This window comes from Halictus rubicundus, chromosome 1 (assembly GCF_050948215.1).
Source record: "Halictus rubicundus isolate RS-2024b chromosome 1, iyHalRubi1_principal, whole genome shotgun sequence".
NCBI lineage: Eukaryota > Metazoa > Arthropoda > Insecta > Hymenoptera > Halictidae > Halictus > Halictus rubicundus.
This window is the reverse complement of record NC_135149.1, coordinates 24,337,291-24,363,138: the sequence shown is the minus strand read 5'-3', so window position 1 is coordinate 24,363,138 and position 25,848 is coordinate 24,337,291. Positions and strand designations below refer to the sequence as shown.

General features: G+C 32.6%; 2 protein-coding genes and 1 non-coding gene across 3 annotated transcripts; 1 reads left to right on the top strand and 2 right to left on the bottom strand.

Annotated features, from left to right (window-relative positions):
- The first annotated feature begins 1,022 nt into the window (after positions 1–1,022).
- On the top strand, positions 1,023–23,139 carry LOC143358539 (uncharacterized). Its single transcript, XM_076795722.1, has 8 exons — positions 1,023–1,281; positions 5,172–5,360; positions 7,866–8,036; positions 8,548–8,769; positions 20,364–20,552; positions 20,725–20,895; positions 21,158–21,385; positions 21,613–23,139. Exons 1-8 carry the CDS (start codon positions 1,204–1,206, stop codon positions 21,802–21,804), a joined length of 1,440 nt encoding a protein of 479 aa, XP_076651837.1. The 5' UTR covers positions 1,023–1,203; the 3' UTR covers positions 21,805–23,139.
- On the bottom strand, positions 2,439–2,520 carry Trnas-uga (transfer RNA serine (anticodon UGA)). Its single transcript has one exon. It is a non-coding gene; the product is annotated as a tRNA-Ser (tRNA).
- LOC143358474 (alpha-ketoglutarate-dependent dioxygenase alkB homolog 4) lies at positions 22,490–25,042 on the bottom strand. The gene is made up of 5 exons (XM_076795658.1): positions 24,865–25,042; positions 24,210–24,335; positions 23,937–24,029; positions 23,318–23,751; positions 22,490–22,825 (listed from the first exon to the last, which is right to left on the bottom strand). The coding sequence occupies exons 1-5, from the start codon at positions 24,964–24,966 to the stop codon at positions 22,675–22,677; spliced, it is 906 nt and encodes a 301-aa protein (XP_076651773.1). The 5' UTR covers positions 24,967–25,042; the 3' UTR covers positions 22,490–22,674.
- Positions 25,043–25,848: the final 806 nt, after the last annotated feature.

Below are 25,848 nucleotides of genomic sequence, written 5' to 3'. Positions count from 1 at the left end.
CATTTAATACATTATATTTTTATACTGTAGTGAACAAATTCGACGTTACTATGTTCGATATATCAAATGATAGAAATTTAAAATATCAAATTTCAAATTTGAATAAGAAGTTTCGATTCGCTTTTAGTTGATCTTAACATAACCTAAAAATCATTCATGATGGATCGATTAGACATCATTTTAAAGTTTTTGAAAAACTCAAAGAATTTTGCTGTAAATATAATTAATGCTAAAAGAAATTGTTAAATATATTATAAACACTTCTACAAGAATAATTTTATCCATTCGTTATCTTACTATAAATTAATTGTGCAATGATAAAATAGATGACGGTATGCGAAGTGTTACTAGTTGAATTAAATACCGAATAAAGTACTTGATATAATTATAATATAAAATCCGCAATAAATCATTAAAATTTCACAAAGATCTATTATATTTCATATTTGTGCAGAGAGAAGATCTTCAGTATTAATACAAATTTTATACAAACAAATAAAAGAAGGGAAGACACTAATAAATAAGGTAAACATGTAATACGAAATTATAGTATGATTATATATATTAGGAAACTACTACCTCCTTAAAGTCTAATACACTTACACTAATAATAAATAAACAAATAAATATATATATATATATCTTCATATTTCTTAATATTACAGTCAATAAAAAGTTAAAAATAATGGGTACGTTTATCGGTAATGTAGATATATATCGAGAAAGAACTAACTCAATCTAATTTAACATTAATATACATAGTATAAATCTCCATTTACCAAAATATCAAATTTCAACGATTCTCGTTACGCGTAACCGACAATATGGTTGTCAATAAAAGTGGTGCAACACGTGTTAATTTTTTCCGTAATAAAATTAATGTCAAAATGATGATTAAAACCAGAAGAACGAGTTTGAAAATTCAAAACGGGTAACAGGAATTTGTAGTTGGTAATCTTCGAAGTTTCGTAACCTTGGCTGAGGGCTTACTGTGGCGCATGCGCACGGACACGCAGCCACGCGATAACTGTCTGAAACCAGTGAATCGTCGGTACAATGTTCTTGGCCGGTCTCTGAGTTTTCTGTTAACGTTTGGAAAAACCGCGAAAAAGTTCGACGTACTTCCGGCATTTTATTTCATTTCTACGACGAACAAGTGTCTCGTTTAGTCGTTAATAAAACATATTCAATTCGATAGATCCAATGGTTGGTGTCATGAAATTGCCTCTCCGTTCGCAATGTGTCAAATATTTACTCTTTGTGTTCAATCTACTCTTCGTTGTAAGTACTTTTTATTTTTGTTTTTATTTTATATAACGTTTATATGTATATAACTTCTTACAAACACTCGCACACTTATGTAGTAGTATATTATAATGATTTGAAAATAGTGTTCGAATGATACAGTACAACATGCTTTGAAATTTTCGTCAGTTCTACTAAACAATAAGTGTTATTTTAGGATGGACACAACCGTCTTTGTTAACTTTTTAAATGTTTTTGTAATGCAGTATAATCAATAATTATTTTAGAATTAAATTGGTAATATTTATTACGACTTTATTTCCTTTGGGTTTCGGAAATGCAAGACATACTGACATTCGTGTATAACCTAAATATCGATGCAAATATTTCGATCGATTCTTGCGATCACTGTTACATAGAATGTTTTATATGTAAGTGTTAAAGAAAACATAGATGCAGACATAAATGTAACCACCGACAGGTGTTTTGATACGGTAAAATGATCCATTTACCATCGTAGATCATACACCGATGCGTCATACTTTATCCAATATATCGATGCACGTTATGTATGTATGTATGTAGATATGCATGCATGCGTACGCATTTATCTTTCGTTTTCTTCCCTTTGGAAAGATGTCTGACATGTAAGATGTACTCCAAACGCAGTACTGATAACAACAATTAAAAGAATATAAAATAATACTCGGTAAGAGATTATTTATTCGTCGTTTTAAAATGACTCTTCAAATAGTATTTTATACTTTAGGTAAACATGTTGCGTCCGTAGGATTCATTTCGTTTTTGCGTTGTACTTTAACGAAGAAATTCGAAACGCACTTTAATTTCGCGTTATCGGACAGTCAGCGTAAACAAAGAGATGAACCTGATTCAGTAAATCACGCGACTTTCCTTATACATTGACGATTTCTTTTTAGTTCTGTTCATTTTTTTTATCGGAAGATGTCCACTGAAAAGAATGAATATTTTGTGATGGTCACGGGCATGATTACAATTGGAAAATTTGTATAGATGCCAGTAAATGAGATGTATTTTTAGAGTAAGTGTGGTTTTGTGTTTTATGAACATGTTTAATACGGAATTACAGGCGGTAATAGTGTTTTGTATAGAAAGGAATTGATCGGTAATGAACCGACGACGATTAAATATTTTCTACGAGAAAAAAATTAATTCGCTGCGGGCAGGATTCGAACCTGCGCGGGTAGAACCCAGTGGATTTCAAGTCCACCTCCTTAACCGCTCGGACACCACAGCAGATGCAATTTCGTGCCCATTTTTAGCGATATTTACCGCGTGATCGTTTATCATTTTCGTTTCAATGTTTATGCCTCTTAATATATTCTTGTTTTACTGTTTTTGTTACCCGATACGGACAATTATTTTAGACTTGAGGGATTTTACCGTAAATATAAGTAACGTTAGAAAAATTGTGGAATATTTTATAAATTCTTCTAAAAGAATCATTTTTGTATTTATCCGTTTATAATCTTGTCATAGATTATTTGTTATTTTTAAAATTATTTGTTGTTATTAAAATGATTTTATAAACCACTTTACATTATAAATATCCAAATGAGGCAAGGGTAAAACGATCATATTTTTAATATTTCGACGAATCTTTACATTTTGTATTGAGCATTGATTATACACATACAGTCTACACATGTTATACATTTATGGTAGACGAAGCTCATTAAAAAGTAACAATAAGACTAGTTATGATGAATATGTACAACTATTGATAAAATCAGGTTTTGAAGAAAATAAATTGAATAAATAATAATTTTAGAATAATATAATTTGAATATATTATAAATTTAACTAAACATTATTGTTACTTTAGAGATATGTTTATTGGTGAATTAAAAACTTGCATGAATGTAAATATGAAAAACATTGTCATGTAAAAAATGCACGCAGAAACATTACAATTAAATTCAAAATCGTTTAGGAAATTGTTTATGTTTTTATAGTCATATTAAACAATTAATGTTAGTATTATAAATGATGAAGTAATTCAATGTGAAATATTTTAATAAGTAAGTCGGTATGTAACTGATATGAAAATTAGATGTATTTCAGTAAAATGTCTTATGGTATATATATTCGAAGTAACATTGCTTTGTTTAGATTTATTAGACGCGTCTGGTGTTTTAGCCCCATTCGTGCTGCCAGTAATTGGATACAGAGAACTTTTAATCTTATTTCGAATCGATCCAATTTGCGATGCAAAACCAATTGGGAGCAACGGTTTACAATAAAGCAACTGAATTAGTTCACCACTTAAATTGACACTAATTGAGATTAAGTTTAAACAGAGGGAGCAATGATCCTTAAGCGAGTATTCTCACTTCTTGATCTGTATCAATCTTATATGTTAGACACTTTTTTTTTTAAATGAGCTGTACATAACATATTTTCATAAATTTTTTGGTATTATTTATGTACATTTGATCTCCACTTTTAAATTTCTTTACATCATTATGTAAGGTTCATCTCGGATAAGTCACGTGACGAACACTTCCGACATTATCTAGAATTAAAAATTTTAAACAATTTCGGATCGAACTTATCTTGTTTTATTATTTTCCTTTAATTTTATATAACCGAATTTAAAACTGCTTTTGTTTTCTAAACTACACGGTTGTACTATTATAAGAAAAAATTAACTGTCTTAATTACTACGAAAACGAGGTTGTTATTGGCTCCTAATGAAAAAGCGTGGCGTCTCTCCTACGTTTACCGCAGTATTATTGCTATCTGAAAAAAAGTCACTTGGAAGGAATGCGGGAAGAGCACGCGTCGCGTGGCACACGTATTTTCGGCTCTAGAGAAATGAAATTGACTATGGGGTCACTCATACTACGTAGCGTGTACCGTCAAATCCCAAACATTGTATGTAAACATTGGGACTATGGAAGCATCCGGTGGTGGGGACAGGTGTGCCGAGCGTGGGACACCACTTGCCCTTGCGCCGTCGCAGGTGACTTCTTTTCAGCTCCCAATTATAGTTGGAAATATTTTACGTAATCTTGTATACTGTTATACAGTATTCGATACAGTACTTATACGCATAAAACGAAAGACCAAGCTACTTTAAGCGCGGGACTTGCATCTGTGGATTTTCCGTTCACGCTGCGAGTAACCGCAAGTTTGCGTCTAAACAGAAGTCACCTCTCCGAGTCGACCGATGCGTCGCCTAAACGAAAAAGCCTAATTGTATGTATTGGACCTCGAGGACCGATGCACGACGCCGTCTGAACGGAAAGTTTGATGTCGGTCCCCTCGGACCGACGCAGCGCTTAGCGTGATCATCTGCGAAAGTTTACTTATCTAGAGTACGGACTTCTATATAAAATAGAAATTGTCTGGATTGCAAGATACAGGAGCTACGCAGACATTTATTTCTTTTCTTAAAAATTTGAATGGTTCAGAAGCAATACAACAGTATTTTTAACACTGACCGTGTCGAGCACAAAATATGACTGGCATACGTTGTTTTATAAAAATTACAAGACTGAATTTATTCAGATTTCTCGCAATTTTATTAACAACATGTGCTTGAAGGAAGAAATTTATTTAACACTAAACCTACCACCGCCGGTCAAAATGACCGGTTCCAGATTTTTTATTTTACAATTTAGGAGAGCATATATTATAATAATCTTCAACATAATATTATAATATATTATAATAAAATAATAATAATGACAAAATCAAAAATGTGAAACCGGTCGTGGTACGGTTCGTGTTAAATATTTTCATCGTGTTGTCTTTCACCTGTTCAGCTTTGCCATAAACGCAGAAAATTCGCATTCTAGTAACATTCATCACACGATAGCTTCTCATTTTCGTTCTTTCATTTCGTTGCATTGAACTACAAGACTGAATATTGTTGGTTTCAGATAACGGGGATAATTTTGTTATCCATCGGCGGGGTAATTCACGGAATTTACCATAGTTATCAACACTTCTTGGACAATAAATTCTTGTCAGTGCCGTCGCTCCTCATCGCAATTGGCGCCATTATTTTCTTCATCGCCTTTTTCGGATGTTGCGGTGCTGTTCGTGAAAATTATTGCATGATCGTAACGGTAATGTATACTTCACAAGATGTATTAATTAAACACCATTACAGTTCTCTCTATGGAATAATTTTTAATGTTGTACAGAGAGAACAGGACGTACTAGGGTAAGGGATGCAATTACTGTGCCTATATTAATTATACTTATTTCTAAAGCATAATGAACATTAAAAAAGAGATATTAAATTTTTTTCATTAAAATCATATATATATATATATATATATATATATATATCTTTTTAAGTATTCATTATGCTTTAAAAATAAGTATAATTAATGTAGGCACAGTAATTGGTGCCCCCACAATAAATGGTTCCCTTACCCTAGGTATTCGCAAAAGTTTTAGTCTTCTCAATCGTTCACGCATAATTACTTATAATTATAATGATTATAATCATCCTCCTTTTTATCCAATCCTACTATGTTCTTAATAACTCCAGTAAGTATTATTTATCGCTTATCGTCAATTGACCCTGAAATAATTAAATAATTCACGGAGATGAATACATCTTAAAGCTGAAAAAAGTTCCATAGAAACGGAGTGGAAAATAATTATGTTCACGACAACGTGAAAAACATCAGGCCGAATTGAGGGAACTTTTTTCTGTAATTAAAAGAATTGTTACATTTTCCTTGTTCGAAAGTAATTAAGAATTCAATAGAGAACGAACTAAAATAGATTTCAATTTAAGCATAAGGTAAACTAATTTTCCCAGTAATTCAAAAATTGAAAAGAAAGCACCGCTGTTGGAAGGACAAGTGTTCTACGTGTTAAAATGGAAAACATTTGTTGTGGCATCTCGAAGAGCTTCTTCGTTATCAAAAAAGTACGAACATTGATTAACGCGAGTAAGTGGCACTTTAAATAAGAGAGGTTAAACGGAAACACTGATTATTTTTAACTTCGCCAATTTTATGACAATGATTAACTTGCACACAGTGGCGTACAAAAACTTATAAACAGTTACTATAAATCCAAGTGTCACCGTGGCTGAGCGATAACGTGCTGAATAATTATTATAAATCAGTTTCAATTGTTGGTAATATCATATCCGAGTGATATATTGTGTTTCTACACGTTATATATACACGTTATATACATATACATATACACACGTATATATACACCTTTAATTTTAAATGAACTCGGACATTAAGAAAGATAACAATATCGGCAACAGTCTATATTTTATCAATGTCGGTATTTTACAGTTTTAAAAACAGATTGATCTATGGGCATGGATTTTCGTAAATTCTCGATCACTTTGTACAACTCGTTGATACTTTTTGTTGTTTTTGCAGTCCCGTTTAGTTATTTACGTTGATTATCAGCGACTGAGTAGGGTTTACTTTCGGACTTTGTGCCTTCTATTTTCGTACAATAATGTTTTTCATCTAAAAACTGTTTAACGATTTTCAATGCACGCTTTAGCAGTTTTTCTTCAGTGAATGAAAAAGTTGGTGAAGAGGCTTGAGTAAATAAAATGATTGTGTTCTCAATGCGATAAATTATGTTATGATAAGTTTGTAAATATAAATACCACATTAGAATCTGTTCCTAGTATTATTTTCTATTTTTTATTATAAAAACAGCAATTGTTTCCAATAAAAAAACATAGGAGGGTTAAAGAGATATACATACAGATTAAAAGATGAATGTATATTGTAGTGAAAAAATAACATTCGGGATTTGGAAGCCACACTGTATTAATGAAAATACTGTATACGTTGAAAAATAATGTACACGAAGGGACAACGCTCTGCTATTTTTAATTTCATACATAATAGATATGGCAACGAATAGGTAAGTGGCAGATGTCACCCATGCGCGTCGTAACACGTTAATGATTACACCGCCCTAACCGAGTGTCGATCTACCACCGCTTTTCACAGTTAGTTTAATGCATTTTGCAGTATATTCCCCAGCAACCTCCTCAACACAGATATTTTCCCCATCCGATTCGAAACGATAAAATTTATTTTCCCTGATAAATACACAATTTTTGATTTGAACATGGCCATTGCAAATTAAAGTTGAGCACCTCGATTATTTTTATGTATCAATGGTTCACAACACGCAACTGTATCCGTTAGATTAAATTCTGTTAAATGACGTTTCACGGTTTGCTCGCAGATTTTATTGTCAAGATACGGCAATATTTCATCGTGAATATCAACGACGGTTTCAAAATGGCTGGCCTGAGACCGTCGTCGGTGGAAACACGTTGAAACGTGTGTTATTTGATTATAATTGTTTCAACATAATTATCTAAATATTCATCTAAAAGTAAAAATATAACGCACACGCTTTAACGCTAAACATATTTTCATTAAAATCACACAAAATTGAATGCTCAACACATTTGTGAATCACACTCCTTTGTACTTTATTATCTAAATTATATTTTATGTAATATTACAGAGACGTGAATATGTAGGTACATTTTTCTGTAAATTAATAAATGATGATCATACATACCTTCATCAACGATTTTATTTGCTTTTTGTTCGTAGTTTACCTCGTTATTGGCCATCGTTTTTATTTTGGAACTCGCAGGTGGTATTTCTGGATATGTTTTGAGGGCCAGGGCAGGGGCAGTCATTCAAACCAAAATGATGGACACTATGAAGGACTACGGGAATAGTACAGAAATAACGACGGTTTGGGACCAGCTGCAACGCGAAGTAAAGTGTTTTGTATTTTTACGTACTATTTTTCGACATAACAAATTTTAAATTTTCCATACGAATAATAATACAGTGACTTGATTTTTTTCTCGCTGCAATTATAGTTCGAGTTTGTTCTTACAGAACTCAGTTTTTTTTTGTGGACATTTGTTTCATTTCCGGTATAAATTGTGCACCTACGCGACTTTTCAATAATTCCAATTTATTCTAAGTTTTACTAGAGTTTAGAAATGTAAAGCATCTAGCATTCTAGCAAAACACCCAAAATAATAGGGAGTTGTTGGGAGCAAAATTGGAAAAAAATTAGGGGTGCAAAAGGTTCACCTTACAATTTACAAAGTTAATTATTCATATTTTCATTATATTGATTTTTTTTATCATTGTATTGATATGGAGGGATAAATTAAATTGGGGAAAGAAAGGGTGGATGAAAGTTACGATTTTTCGTAGAATTTTTAGACACTGTGAAATAGCAAAACGCCATTAATTTATTCGTCATTTTCTCTAGTTCCACTGTTGCGGTACCCATAACTACTCGGAATGGGAAAGCAGTATGAAATTGATTCCCCCTACGTGTTGTGACGACCAAATGGGAACCACAGGAAAGACAAATTGTACCCTTTCCTCGCCGACTCTGCATCGCGAAGGCTGCTACCAGAATTTCCTGCATTTCATCGCGGCCCATGCTTTACAACTTGGCGGTGTTGGCATTGGTATTGCCGTTGTTCAGGTAACATAATCTTTTCTTTCAAGAGACATCTTTAACCTCTTCTGGTACAACAACGAGCCAGACTCGTGACCAAGATTTCGAACAGAGTCCACCAAAGATGAACCTTGTTCCTTTCTTTTAAGTCCAAATAAAACCCTATTCTTTTGCGAGCAATATTTACTTGTAAATATACATACATAGATAAATGGCCTTGTAGTGCTTACCGTGTGGAATGAAAAATTTCTAATCAACACTGGCCCTAAAAACAATCCTTTCTTTGCAAAATCGATTTTTATTATTTATTATTTATTACTGATGACGTATTTTAAAGAAATATCAATGTGACCATGATCAAATGGATGTTTTACCAATTCTTTTTCAGGCAATCGGCATCTGGTTTTCGAGTTATTTGGCGCGGTCGATTAAAAACAGCTACGAGACCGTTTAAGATTCGAAACAACGACCTTGTAGACTACCTGCGCATCATCTATACATTGTAACTCTGATGATGCTAAGAGATTTAAAAAACATATGTCTATCTTAAACTGTACCTATTTACTGACTATTGTATATTATGATTAACGAATTTTATATGTCTAAATATAAAATTTAAAAATTCTGAATTATTTAATCCATAGGGTGGTCTGACATGTATTGCAATCGTATAATCATTTTCGTAAAAGTAGAATACGAGAGTCTCGACTGCGTTTTTTCTTTTTTGTTAAAAAGAAATGTTAAGGAAGTCTTTGTATCCTGAAGAATCTCATCCCAATAAACAATGTGAAACTGTATAAGTAATTCGCAATTATATATAAGTAAGTTAATTGTGACTTTGATGTTACTTTATTTTCATTTTCTGCTTATTGAAACAAGAATAGCAAACATTTTTTGCAAAGATTATGATATTATGATAATATTTGCGAAGACTTGTTGATGGGGATTTTTAAATGAAAATTAAATGATGAATTTTATTTAATACTCAAAAGAATTCTGAAGTTTTTCTTAGATTTGCAGACATCGCGAACACTTTTATCAAATATTTCGAAATATTAAAAAATTCCAATATTTAAACGGATACTCGTTACTTGAGTAGAAAACTGTTATTTTGGAACCAGAATTAATTCGTTTTTCATTTATAAAACAGCTGTGACACGTGCAACAAGATCCTGCAAGAGTATAAAATATGATACGAGAAATTCATAGTTATATCATCAATAATTAAACTACACAAAATTTCTATTAAATATTTATTACTTCATTAGTTCCTGAAATACTTTTGGCGCCATTTTATGAAGTATGGTTTGAACTACATTAAAAAAAATTGTGTTCAGAGTTCCAACACACAATTTACATAGAATGATTTTTTCACATTTACGTAGATCGTTATTTTCACAAGTTTTCGAATATTATTACTATAATGTTTATTTCAGCTTTGCAGCCATGAAATTTGGAATTGGTTTACAGGGCCCCTACCTTATACATATCCATCTTATCTCACACATTCTTCTCATTCATTCTCTTTTCATTTTCTCTCGTTAAACCCTAAATTAAAAGAAAAATTTTTAAAAATCCGAAATCCAAGTTCTACCGATCTTTGGTTCTATTTGCCTATGAACATCTACATATTCTTCTCTAAGATTTGGAATAAAATTTGTTAGAAATTTGGAAATTCTCGTTTGGAAGGGTGGAACATAAGAATATTTTTAAGAAATTGAATTTCTTCAGATATGGAATGGTTTTGATATATGTATGTAGAGTTAGTGGAACGCATCAAGAGAACATATATTTCGTATTCAGTTGCTCAACAAGTCTGAAGCAAAAGACAATATTACGTCGAGGGAAGGGTTGTTAATTTGAAATAAAGTTTACCATAGCTCGTAATACTTTCCCGTAATTCATACCAACCTATAAATAATAAACGTGTGCTGAATTACCCACACGATGATACGCATGAGTCATATTCTGTATATTTTTCACGCATGGAAGTAGGAACCGGTCGATGTTCCAGTGCCGACCATTTCGAGGCCCCTGGTGGTAGTAGGCCAGCGTTCGCGGGGATACTGATTTTTAATGCCAGATCTACGGAGCGCTAAAACTGATTATTTTACATTGTTCTAAAAGAGTAATTAGAATGCATTTATTAAGAATATTAGCGATTTTTATTATAACGTATCTCCAAAAGAATAAGTTTATTGAATAATCCCCAATAAATGAAATAGAAATCTGTACAGGTCTTGGTATAATAATCAATATTATTTACGTGGGGTACATTATAGATTATAATATGTAAGCATACGTATATATAGTTATACTTTCTAAACGTTAATAACAAAATATATGTAAGACGATAAACATCTTGGTGTGGAAGCAATTTAAACTAACAATGGAATCTTTAGATTTTTTATTATGGTCAATTACAATAGATGTACTAATAGTAATTGCGACGAGCAAATTTTGTAATCTTAAAATGTCAATATATTATTTATGACTAAATTACCGGTTACAGATTTTCAACTTAATTTTGAAGAATGAACTACTTTGAACAGCAGTAAAAACCGGAATGTTTCTTAACATTGAGAAATTTAAGAAAGAAGTTGTTCAATTCCTTGTATAATTAAATTTTCAATTTTAGCATTTCAGAAATGAATTCCAGGAGTTCTCAATTGTTGAAGACGCAGGGCAACAAATTTTGGTAGTATTTTTCTCATAATCAATTGTTTTAAATTATTTTCGCGATTGATGGTTCAATTGGTAAAACGTAAATATAACAATGAATACAATTACTAGACCGCAGATAATTATATAAAAGAAAAATTGCTTGCATTAATTGCAACACACATGAGCTATATAGAATTAATTTTATTTGTTAATAATTTCAACATGGCAATAATACAACAGTATATTTAAATTCTTTGAATATTTTTACTGTTCTGAAATGAAAAGTAAAAGGAGCGTTATCTACAATTTATTTTACAACATTCTTAGCATTTGCATACGTTGATAATAAACAGATCAATTAAAAACATTGATCCGTCTAAAATATAAGAGCATCGCGCACCTATTAACAATGAAAAGCTTATTTTGGTGAATTTCAATGAAAAGTCTAAAGATAAGATAAATATTCAAATCAGATTCCAGGAAATAAGACATTCTCATGAAAACCAAATTTCGAAATAAACAAATGTGCGATCCAAAAATATTTACATTTAAATATGAATAATTCTAAAAACGCAAATTGTTATATTGTTTTGTTAATAGAGGAAAGCTGGTTGACAAAACCATTACGCACAGGTAACATCTGATTTCCATTGCTATTCTCCATTAGTGTTGCGACATGATGCTTCGCAATGACAAAATGAAATTTATAATTGAAAGAAAAAGTGGTAACAGTTACTCCTAAATTCGATTAAATTTCATTGCGAAGCGAGACGAGAGGTGTCGAGAAACCATTGTAAAAAAACGTAACTAAACAGCGTTACGTGTGTCGCCGGAATGTGGACGTCTTTATCAGTAGATAATGCGATATATCGAATCGAGTTTAGGTGTTTTCCGCGTTCAGTCGGTTCTTCCTCGTGGCTCGGGAGAGAGAAGGAACAGTATCGTTCTGCAGTGCACCTGCGTGCAAGAGGATTCTCGGCAAACGTGCACCAAAATGGCTGCCACGCACCTCGATGTTGGCCTACGATGTATCAAATACCTGCTATGCGCAGTCAACTCACTTTTTGTGGTCTGTAACCATGATCTCTAATCTTCTTTGCCCGTTTAACCAAGTTTCATACCATTCGCACGCCATTTGCTTTTAAATGCCCGGACACGCGAACGCGTCGATTTGCTCGAAACTCGGCTTACGCCGTCGAGCCTGTTGTCGTCCTATTTTTCGCGAACTTTCGCGAACCCGTTGTCGCAGATTTTCGAAAATTTGATTACGCGATCGTCGGATCCTGTCGTCGAAATTACGTCACCGACAGCCTTGTCGATCGATACATATATCAAGATAGCGCTTCCTACGTATGACTAATAACCAAAGTTCAACATGTCCTATCGTTTACATACACCAATCGATTGCAACAATTATCTGCCTGATCAGTCGCTCATCTGCCCTCGCTTGTTAATTATAAGAGGAGCTTTGCGCCGAATGATAATTGTCTGCTACCATTCAAAGAAACAGAAGCCTTTCTGACACTGGAACACCACTGTCACAATGACGGGCTCCTAATTTCTTCCATTTTATTTTAATTAGAAATTCTCAAATAGACTTCTCTTTATTGAAGCACACGTTACAATAATAATTTTTTTTATATCTGAAATTTTTATATCTCCTATAGTTTTATCATTATCATAATACAATATAAGAAGTTTTTTCCTTTTTAACGCGATAAAGAAATTGTTCAAAGAAACTGTATACAGGGTGTCATTTGAAGTAACATTTTCCTTTGCGAAAATGGTCCTCGCTCCTTTGTTAAGGAGTTATTACCGGAAAACGCGAATGCGACGTTGGCATTGGCCGAGCCAGAATCCGTCCGTTGTAGCCGCGCTATGATTTGTCCATCTTTTTCGTTAATAACTCGTTAACGAAACCGCGGAGAACATTTTGGGAAAGGGATAAGTTACTTCGAACGATCTCAACGACCACCCTTCTCAAAGAAGTACAACATTTTTTGTATACCCTGTATACGTTTCGTCTGCGAGTGTACAGTCTCTTTGGACAGCGTTTTCTGCATTCATTGTATCTTTATTGCCACATAAAATGCATATGTAGACGATTTTTTAACGCATTACGCGGGAGTCTACAGTATTAATTACGAACGGACAACGTTGTTACTTCCTGTGGAATTTCCTTTGAGGAAAACTAACAGCACATTGCTGAATTTAGCCGCGGAAGACTGTTGCAGAGACAGCTTATGTTTCTACACACGAGAAACGAAGAAAGAAACGAAAACAAAGCGCTCTGCGACGTTGTTTTCCCTCTTTTGATCTACACAAACGCGAGGTGTCTCGACAACGCGTCAATTTTTGAAAAGACTATTTGACAAATACGTGGCAAAAATAGCACGAAATATTAGACGTAGATGCAATTTAAAACAGCAAAAGGATTAATTTAAGAATATGTCTATGGATTATTTTTATCCTGTTGAAATTATTATAAAGGAAGAATGGCAATTTTATTTGTTTCTTACAAATTGATCCAGTCAATTTTTATATTGATTTTTATTTTCATTTTAATTTTTCTTTTTATTTTGTTTAATACCGTCACAGTTTTGTACTTCACCTATCCAGTCGTGTACGTGACCTATCCAGTGTTGTCATAAATGCGTAAAATCTAATTATGAATTTATGGTTGCTTCTGCTACAGTCTTTATCTTTGAAACTTTGTAGTCCTTTTCGTACACATTTGCAACGTTCCTTCGATTTTACGTGTTCGTAGTGTAAGTTCGTACACATGTGACATCGAGGTCGTACAATACAAACGTGCGAATGAACGATTGTTGTTCGAGTACAATGACTCGTTACAACGGCTCGCAGGTTCGTCGCAATACATATATTTACAACATTCGCGAAACATTTCATTTGAACGGATAAATATATAGATAGGAACCAGATAAAAGCCTGTATTTACTGAGCGATAAACGTATGTGTGTGTGTGTGTGTACAAAAATACACACGACAATAGGTGTGCAGCTTCAGTGTACACGTATCCATATTCAGAAAATATACGTAGTCAGAAATGAGAATAGCTTCAAGTATGATAAATGCAAGTAATGAATATACTGGGTGACCCGCGCGTTACATAAATGCGTGCATTTAATGTATATATACGCGTGAGACCCAGCATAGTAACACTTGCTCATTGAGTTTGAATCTATTATGGCGACGAATAACGTACACAGAATGATTCAACCATTGCATCATTGCACATTAAAATGACTTGTCGAGGTAAAAGGATATTAGATACTGGAGCCATGCAGTTTAAGAAATTCTAAACTTTTATGGTATTTCAAGGTATTCATTGCGATTAAACTGCAGATTTAGAAAATATACGATTTTGCATTGTTTATTATAGAGAAAAATTCAATGAATTTTAATAAGTTTGTTATTTTATTTTTGTTGTACTGATAGAGTATAGAGAAACGCTTCTTGGTTCTTGAAGTTGATGAAAACAGATCTGTTGTCACTTTATGACACTATGTTTATCATCTTACTGAAATGTACGACAACAAAAGCTTGGTAGCATTCGAAGAAATGCATTATTACAGTCAAACCTGTTTTTGTGCGGTAGATAGGGACCGCATAAAAGAAACCACACAAAAGAAAATATTCAGAAACTTCATAAATAGCTATAAAAAATAATTTTTTTCAACATATTAAAAAAAAGTCTCAGTTAGAAAATATACAAAATAATATTTTTCTTACATAAATGGAGAATTATATAGCTATATATCCAGTATAAAAATTCAATTTTTCATTGGAAATAATGGCGCGTTTATATCTCTTGTGTTATATTCATAATCCAAGTGGTATTTTAAACGATTGCTGTTTTAGGACACACTGTATAGAATTATCTCTTTGTTTAACTACATTATGCCTATCAGTTTGTACAGTATCTCGTTTATCTCTTTAACTCCGTTATCTAACCGTTCTGTTTTAACATACAGACGAGTAATTATAATAGCAACTATAAATAAAAACGGAAAAAGTGTGGTATAAAAATAGTAAAGGTAATCGTGCAGTTAATTAATACGTTAAGTGCCAAATATCAAGCCCAGAAATTCTTACAAAATCAGAGCAATTTAATTAATGAAACCACATCCACAAATTTAAAATGTATTATAGGAGATGCTGTCTTAACCCTTTTGAATTTGAAAGATTCCAATAAAATTCGGTTTATCTGGATACCTCATAATAAAAATGAATTTCTAAACCTAGTTAAAAATCACTGTCAGTCATATGTGACTGACGTGGCAGACAACGTGTTAACGTAACTTTAAGCAAACGCAACCGTTTCCTAAATAAAACTTATTGGACAATGCAATTGCAACAAAATTCTTAAGACTAAAACTGGTGATGATCAAAACGTTATTTGACTATCTAGAAGTGGTGTTGCTAATTGAGCTTTTGTGAAAGTACATTGTTGGATTCCGGGAAAGGGATAAATTAGTTTTCGTTATTAAACGTGTCCAGCAAATTAAATGCCTCTTCTAAACTTCGGTCACAACGTTGAAGCTTTCAGCGCAAGTACATATTAACATGACTACGTTGACAGTGGCAAACATTACCTCCAGGTTGTAAGTGCAATCTCTTGTTTTCGTGAACGTATATATTAGGCATTAAGTGGAAGGGCAACGTTGTTTCATAATGATAGTTCTCTTGGGTGGACACTTTAAGGTTCGGGAACAGCATAAGGGGTCAGACCACTTAGGGTGTACGAAATTTACAACATTCTTCCGCAATTTTGTCTTACAACATGCTGACTGTCGAATAATTGTCTCCAAAAAATTCTACAAAATCAAGTAACACAGGGTGTCCTAAAATAGCTGTGCTTCCTTGAATGGGGAGACACCCAAGGTCATTTCAAGTAACTTTTTCCTTTGCGAAAATATTCTCCGCGGTTTCGCTGTAGAGTTTCTAAGGAAAAACACGGACCAATCAGAGCGCAGCTACAGCGGGCCGATTCCAGCTCGGCTAATGCCAACGCCACGCTCAGCGGAGGCCGTTGTAGCCGCGCTCTGATTGGTCCGTGTTTTTCCTTAATAACTCTCTAACAAAGCTACGCACAACATTTCCGCAAAGGAAAAAGTCACTTCGAATGACCTCGGGTATCGGATCTTTCAAGGAAATACTATATTAAGTTCGATTTAACACTAGGTTTACGGAACACTAAAAATGACTATTTCACATTACTTTATAAAAATAACATGAATGAATCGATCAAAGTTTGTAGCCGTTTTTTAAATAATATATACCCAAAGGAATCAATTTGTTAAATAATTGCTCATGGATGCATTTTTACAATCTCAATATTCGCAATTTAAAAATATTAGAATCCGCCTTTTTGACGGGCCCCGTAAATCTAGTGTTAAACAAGAAAATTAATTTTTGATATGGCCGGCAGTCAACGCGATGATAGAATGAAATGAAGGTAAAAATTTGAAATATAACCATAATAATCCGCCGATAAATAACACTATCTTTCTTTTTATTGCAACACTAAAAACGGCAACGAAAATTTTTACTGATGTTGCAACCTCCAGCCTTCCTTCAAACCATATCTACGTATACGAAGTGTTAGAACACATGCCACGCGATTCTTTTCTTTTCTTTGTTATATAACAACATTGTATTCGTGTAACAAAATAGTCCGAGTCAACTATAAGAAACAAAAGGAAAAAAAACTCGCTTTCTCATTAGATCTACAATGTGTGCACTTATGACTATATCTCAATTATCACTTAACTAAAATACGAGATAAATAAGCGTTTCACCTCGAAGCGTGATGTGACGGATCGGATTCGTTCACTGCCGAACAAAAAGTGTGCACTAAAGAAGTTCGCACTTCAAAAAATGTATTTTTCAAAAATGTATTGAACATTTCCCCCGTTAACAGTTTTAACAAGTTGCAATGTAACAATATTCTTACATTCTTCTAATGTCTTCAGACTGCTAGTCTAGCCTAGTCATAAATCCATAAAACCTACGTATGTAATCATAAATAGACTCTATGCTCGAAGCATAAGAATATATATATATATATATATATATATATGTACATATGTATGTATTGAAACAGTAAAGTGCAAAGCACTAAACTAGAGAGCACTGAATATCGTAAAACATTTTAGGTATTGACATAAGGGTTGAGGGTTGTTTTCGCTACGAACCTCGTAAGTACTTTTTCCGCGACTCGTTCGCACAAATGACCCGAGTCGTTAGCTCAATTCGCGAAGCCTGTGTTTGAGGAGCGCGCGTTCGACGATATCTCAAATACTATGTGGGCTTGCATTATATTAATCAAGTCGTAGCCCAGAAAAGGAGAACAATAAATGCGGTCGAGGCCGATGGCAACGATAACCGCAGCAACGTCGATTTTTCCTGCTGGCCGAAGAGGAAAGGTAACGAGAATAACCATACTCGGCCCTGAGATTCAACAAGTTAGGTCAACCCTCGATATGGACGTGGATCATAGCTCTACGGTATTGTTCGGACGGCCAGCAGGATCGATATTGGCTGGGCGAGGTCGACCCGATGAATTATTACCATGCAGATTATTACAGCTTGCAACGCCGCAGCTCGTCGATGTCTCCTGCTTTTTCGCATTTTTGCCCGAGCGTTCTTTCGTTTTTCTATCCTCGCACGATTCGCGAGAAACAATAATCAACGGATGACCCACCCCCATTACGAGTGCATTAGACTTCCATGCATAGCGCGATCAATGAATTGTTTAAAAAGAAAAAAACAAAATAAAAAAGTAATAATTGTTTAAAATGTTTAAACAATGTTTGTTTAGAATCGTTTGAAACTGTTTATATGTGTGTATCTTCTGTGGCAGCAAGTGCGCAGTCTTTTTAAATAATTGTTTACACATTTATGGTACATTTACTGCCACCTAAAGACTAAAGTGCACACACACACACACATACACAGTCTTTCTAACCAATTTCTTTGACAACAAATTTTTCGTAATTGTATTTGTCGACGGAGAAATGCTTATCTGTAAAAATCTATAGAACAGATATTTTCGCTATTACTAATGTAAGTGTGTAATGTTAACACATTGACATGTTTGCTCTCATTGTCAGCATTCGTTTCGATGCCTATCCTCACTGCTCGTTTCATTTCGGGGGGGTAGACCGCTTTGACTATCTAAGGGATTTTTTTTAAAGGATAATTAATAAGTGAAAAAATCCGCGTTTTTTACCGCGATATCAACTTAATTCTTTATTCTCTATTTTTCCAGAATAAAATATTAAAAAATGGGAGAGTTATTCCTTGTTTTAGATACGACCTTCAATCGGTTTTATGTTGAATGTACTTACAAAATATCGTCATAGCTTTAATCGTGTTCTTTAAAATTTTTTTAAAATTGATTTTAATTTTGCAAATGAAACGCGGTAATGGCATTAACCATGATACTGCTTTTGCAACAGGTTACTTACAATGTGCTTGTCAAAGTAGGAAAAGATATTACTATCGTATGATTTCCGCTTCATTTATCGTTAGATACCAACAGGAAATGATGAAAGATTGTTTGGAAAGAAAGCAATTATAGTTCTAATAATAACAATAAAGCGGAAGCAACCTGGTATTTAATAATTTGACATGTTATGGAAAAGAAAGTAAAATGTAGCTAAGATAAGAAATCATACTCATCAAACCGTTAGATTCATATTTTCGAAATAATCTGTGTGATGGAGCAAGAAATGGAACTTCGGAAATAGATAAAAGTTTTGCTTTTGTTGTTTTTGTACCTTCTTTTATTTTCTAAACCAATATTTCTATACATATGTATATGTACAAAAGTAATGATCATATTTTGAATTTCGAACTAATAAAAGCAACATAATGTTAATAGTTACAAAATTAATAAAATGATAAAAGTGGTATAGAATACGCAATTTGATAATAAATTGGAATTGAAATTGATCGCACTTCGTGAATTATATGACATTTCTCACTTATCCTGATCGATATCAAAGTAGAAGATATATATTAATGTCTTATGCCCATAAATGTCTCGGTTTATCAGATCAGATAAAAATTATAATCTCTCCAACACTTTCAACAATGTGCCACTATCTTTCTCTCACAGATATGTATATACAATGAAAAATACCATTTTTAAGTTTCAACAATCGTCGTTATATATATACCATTAAGCAAACTCAAGGGAGAAAAACAATTACTTCAACATAATTAAATATATATTATTTTTACAAATTAATTAAAAGATAATTGTCTTTCTTCGAATAGAATCACAGAAATTGCAAAAATTTCAAACTTTACAAGGTAGTGTAAAATTGATGATCTTCATGTTTTTGGAAATTTATAATTATACATACGACCCCGGTATTGTTGAAAATTACGTATCTATTTGCCGTAAATGTTTTTCTGTAATTGAGGAATTCTTTGAAATAGCGGCTTGTAGAAAAAATACGGCGCACTAAATACATCGCATTGAGAATATTAACTTTTTCATTAAAAATTACCACTGATTTTACATTCAACAATTAAGACCTCTCGAGAAACAAATTAATGAAGCAATTATAATTTATTTATGAAATGTTAATTTGCATTGAACCTGATACACTCATGTCAGTGTCCATAAAATTACATAAAGTTTATAAGATATACTAAAGAAGTGTTTACTAAGAAATGACTACAAAATCATGGTTGTAATTTCATATTAAAATATTAATATATTTTAACTAGAATATTATTAAATATATGTTGTCCATTGAATTCATACAAAATAATTGACAATTTCATATTATGTTTAATATATTCATAATAGCAAACTCATTATTACAGATACTAAAAATCAAATCCACTTATAATTTTAAATTTATTTTATCGGACAGTTTATGTCACTTCGAAGCCTCATAACTTTTTTAATATTGCAGTTGACGGGGATTATGATAATATCTATCGGAACAACAATTTATACCGTTAATGATGACTTCTCGTATTTCCTTGATCCCAAATACATTTCTCCGGCAACTCTTTTGGTCATAGTAGGCATCCTTGTGTTTGTAATAGCATTTCTAGGATGTTTTGGAGCTCTTAGAGAAAGTACTTGTATGGTTCTTGTAGTAAGTATCCAACTAATTTTAAAACTAACGAATAATAATTATATAATATTTTACTTTTACTTTTACACTCTAATGTGATTGAATATTTGAGTGTTCATCTAAATTTTTTAATATAAAGTTTTGTACACCATATATGACATAAAAAACTTGATAATAACAAATATATTCATAGTTTGCAGTGTCACTCTCCCTTGTTCTTACACTGGAGTTAGCTGCTGCAATTACAGCTTATGCTCTTCAGGATGACATAAAGAATGTCCTAGTTAAAAATATCAATGATACTATGCACCAGTATACAGAAGATAAGGATGCTAAACAAGCTATTGACTTTTTACAATCAAAGGTAATGTATAAAATTTATTAAGAAATGGGAATATTTCAGAAGTGGCTTCATGTTTTTAACATGAAGAGATATTAGATTAAACTTGTAATGATTTTAATGCTAATTGAAACATGCTCTAATGTAATACATTTATTTTACTCAATATGACCGTTTAATACTTTTAAAATATACAAGCTTTATAACATTCATTTTTTGTGGGCATTGCTCACGATCATAGAACCATTAAATAATAATCTTTACATGCTTTCTCATAATTTTATAGCTTTTCTGCTGTGGATACAATAGTTATCATGATTGGGACGAAATTAGGATTAATGAGAAAATAGATCTACCGGAATCTTGTCATGCTATGGATAACATTACAGATTTTTCTGTCCTTGGGTACGGATATAGTATCTATGAAACTGGATGTGTTAAAAATCTTTCAATTATCATTCATAGAAGTGCACTTTATATTGGTACCGGAGCTGTGGCTATTGCTCTTATTCAGGTAAATATATGCAAATTGTTTTTTTACTTTTACTGCATATAAAACTGTATCATAATAAGATTATAAAAAATAAATTTGAGACTAACCAGTGACGAGTACGATTAATGATAAAAAATTAAGTATGTACATGCTTCAAATTAATACAGAATTTATGCCTTCTTTTTCTTTTGCGCTTCATATTTTGACTTGTCTGTACCTGAAAATTAATTGTTCATTATTATTTTCAGTTTACTGGAATAATGTTTGCCTGCATATTGGGCAAAGCAATCAGGAGACAGAAAACAGAAAGGGAGCGTCGTAGGTGGGAACTTAGAGAAAGTTTAGTAAATGGTTACGAGCCATTGGGAAAATCAGATCCTTTCACAACTTTCCCTGTCGTTTATAGTATGTACCCTGAACCTACAAAAACCGTAGCCTAGTATTTTCTTTCTCTTTGTAGATTTTTTATTGAATATTTTTTAATTTACTCATTTGTCATAAACGTCCTGTTATACTATATATTTAAAATCTGTAAGTATTAACATTATCTTGTTCTTTTTTTTTTTTGAAGGTATTAAATTTATTTGGTAGATAAAAATGTTATGTTGTTCAAACTTTTTGTTTATCATACGATCTCGTGTTACGCGTGTTTCAATGTTTGAAAAATGGTCTTCTTGCATCGAAGTTTGAATAGTAAAAGTTTCAATTACCGACATATTATAATTATGAAATAGGTATGGCCGGATAAGGGAATGAAAATTATTCTTTAACCCTTTCGTTACGTTAGTCCGCTCCGCCGGAGAACCACCACTGAACGCGACACCGCACCAAAAAGTGTGCACACAGGTTGACGCATGGGTGCCGACTATAGTCGACACCCGTAACGAAAGGGTTAAGTAAACCGCATTTTGCGTTTTATGAAGAAAAATTTTGTACCAACTTTTAATTTGATGTTTTATACAGGACAGTAAAATGGAAAACATGTATTTTATGTAGTCACACTTCAATTTCTTTAAAAGTTTTTCGTAGGATGTCAATATTCCAGTAGAAATTAAATTACCTTAGTCCATTTATGATAGCAAATCGGCAACTTTCCGGAGAATTATTGCTTCGCCTCTGATTGCATTTCCTTTTCTTGTACATTAATTAAATGCTTTTCAATTCTTACTCTCCCGGCTATATCTTTTATGCTGTAGACAGCACACATGATAAAGTTAACTAAGTTTCTATGTCATACACTGAAACATGCGATTAAATAACTTTCAGTATTTCAATGTTTTATACTTTATTAGAAACAATAGTCTCCAATCTCATCGAAAGATTAATGCCCTCTGTAAAATTGTTTTTATTTCTTCATTCGTTGATAAATTACTTAAGTAAGGAGGCGTAAGTTCACGATAAGCTAAACAAATTCGTCGAAATTTTACATCTTCCCTCAAGACACAATGTTCCCACTTGTACCTGCAAAAAGAACCTGATTTAATATTTGTTTCAGTAATATAACAATTATTTATTGATAGCTACTACATAATAAATTCTTTTTCAATTGTGTTTTGTATTGCAATATTTACAAATTATCTTTTGCAAATTCTGTAAAACATTTTGACGAAACAATTGTCTACATTATTACTATATTACGTTATAAATAATACAAAATGTAATTATTTTAGATCTTAAGAATATGTCTTAAATAAAACCGACTTTAAGTTATTCCAAAAATTTTGTATTATATGTAAATATGCAAAATATGAGAAAATTAAAAACTTTCAATGTAACTCTGTTAATTTTAATTACATTTAGTATAATAAAATTGGTAGTAGGCAATGAAAATTGGTATTTAGGCAATGTTTTATTTAAACTACAAAAATGAATATTTGAAAGCACAGCCTACTTAATTCATTGAAATTTTCATGATATTTTTTAGTATTTGTTGTGTATTATCAATTTTATTACCTTGCAGCACCGGAAAGAACCATGAGAGACCCTTCTGGCATTGGTAATCTCACAGTTATATCCTGCACATCTCTGTTTTGAGTGATTTCATCAAATTTTACATTATCATATAATGTTGTAGAATATTCAGCAACACTCTCCAAATTATATTTTGTATCTGGACCAACGTAAGGAGTCATTGTTAAAACTGAATCAGCCATTACATTGACAGTAACTATTCTTTCACCCCAAATCCAGCAGTCATCAATATGCGGGTCTATAGAAGCTCCTCGTAATGGATCATATTCTAAAGTACATTGCTCCACAGTTTGAAAGTTCTTAAGTATAGGCTCTTCTGAGAACTTTTGTTGCACAAACTGAGTAGATTGCGGAAAACCGTTGAAGGAACCCAAACGAAGCTTTTTCTTCTTGAAATTGCATTTTGGACCAAAGTTCTAAATTCATAAAATTGTGATTTTTCGGTTAATTAATGTCAATGTATTATTAATAGAGGTGTGCGAGAATCCAAAAATGTTGGTTGGGATGAGTGTTCGAATGTATCGAGATTCTCAACTATATCGCGAATATACACGACAATGATTATAACTAATCTTATACTGAACTATTATATTGAAAATACCTGTTTTCTTCTCCCACTTTGTGAAGCTTCCCAAGGAATATCATCCAGTGCTTTCTTCAGCAAAGCAATGTCATCAGAATTTAAGAAATTCAGCTATGGATTAAATGAGAAAGAGATAACTTATTATACATTTCCTGAATTATATATCTGAATGTAATTACTATAATAATTTTACAGACAATATTCTATGTGCAATTCCTACTTTTTAAATGGCTTCCTATAGTTATAAAGAGTGTTTGCTACCAATTTAAATAAATTATTTTAAATAAATACCTTTATATATACACCAGGAAATTCTATAGGATTTCCCTGATGATTTGGATGATCTTTATAAAGGTCAGCATCCCAGCCAGGCCATGCTTGATCACAATGTGGGCAGTAGGCGTAAGAAGAACATTTCTGCAATAAGGTAAAATGCATATCATTAATTGCATTATCTTTGATAGATATAATATATGAATACACCAAGTTTTGTGTACACAATGTCATTAGGTATGTAGATAGGATTACCTAATATTTTCTTGTTCTTTGTATAAAATAACATTATTTATTTAGTACAATATTACTATTGTATTAATATAATTTATGAACCTGAAAGTTCTTACTACTCGTATACTGTTTTAATGAACAATTAAAGTTCAAATGTTATAAAAAATTGAATGTATTATCAACTCTATAATTTGAATTGCTATAGACTATAGACAGATGATAAAAAGAAATTCGTTGATGAGAATTCGCTCATATCAAACATAACCTTTGAATTATCGTGTCAATTGCGAATTCTGCAGATTATTTATACAGTATTTACACCTATGAATAACAAATATCCTAAATACAGATAAAATAAGGTTCTAAGTAAGGAATCAATTTCTTATAATTCATTTAATACAAGAAATACAGTATTTCTATATACTTAATAAATTCTAACCTCCAACTGAAGTTTAAAGTCGGGTTTTGTTATGTTGTATTCTTTTTCACAGAGAAGGCAAGACCTTATTCCTTTACAACCACAAGGTCGGACCGTTTCCATTGTTACAATAATTATTTAATAGTAATTTAAAAACATCTGCATATCAGAGAGGAAATGAGAGTGTTCACAACCGGGATTTTAGTGTTACCGGTATAGTACTGCCCCCTACTCTAATTTTTAGCCTGGACCAGAACCTGCATCATTTTTTTAGCCTGAACCAGAACCTGCATCATCTTACCTGCATCATTAGCAGCGGATTCCAAATAATGCCAGAATGCAGAGTTGGGCATTATTTAGATAAAAAATTATTTAAATAACGATTCGAATAAAAGATACTTTATCTTTATTCGTTATTCGAAGGTTCGAATAAAAAAAGTATCTTTATTCGACGAGTATCGGATAAATAATTTTATTCGACGAGAATTTATCCGACGAATAAAGATAATTTTTTTTATTCGAAGCGGATTTATTCGAACTTCGAATAATTTTTTCATCTTTTATCTGTATCTTTTATTCGAAGGCTTCGAATAAATCTTCGAATAACTTTTGCCGAGCGCCGAGCATCAAAGACCCAGCGACGACAGACGACATACAATGTAAGCGGATGGAGAATCGCGCACGAATGAAAGTTTAAACTTTTAGATTTTTCAATATATCCTCATAAAATTGTGACGAACGAATGGAGGGGATTTTGACCGAGCCACCGACGAGATATTTAGAAGGACTGCCAGCCTTACGGGAGAATGTGTCGCTCGAAAAATACGGCGATTTCTACTGCCCTCTAGGATAGATTTTGGCTGGAGTAAGAAACAGAAAGCCAACGACGGTATCTCGTCTGTGCACGGCGGGCATCCCATTGCCCGGCGGGCAAGTGACTCTACGGAGGGGGACTTGGTCGTAACACAACCGCAGCTGGCTGTTTTGCGCATGTTTCGGGATTCT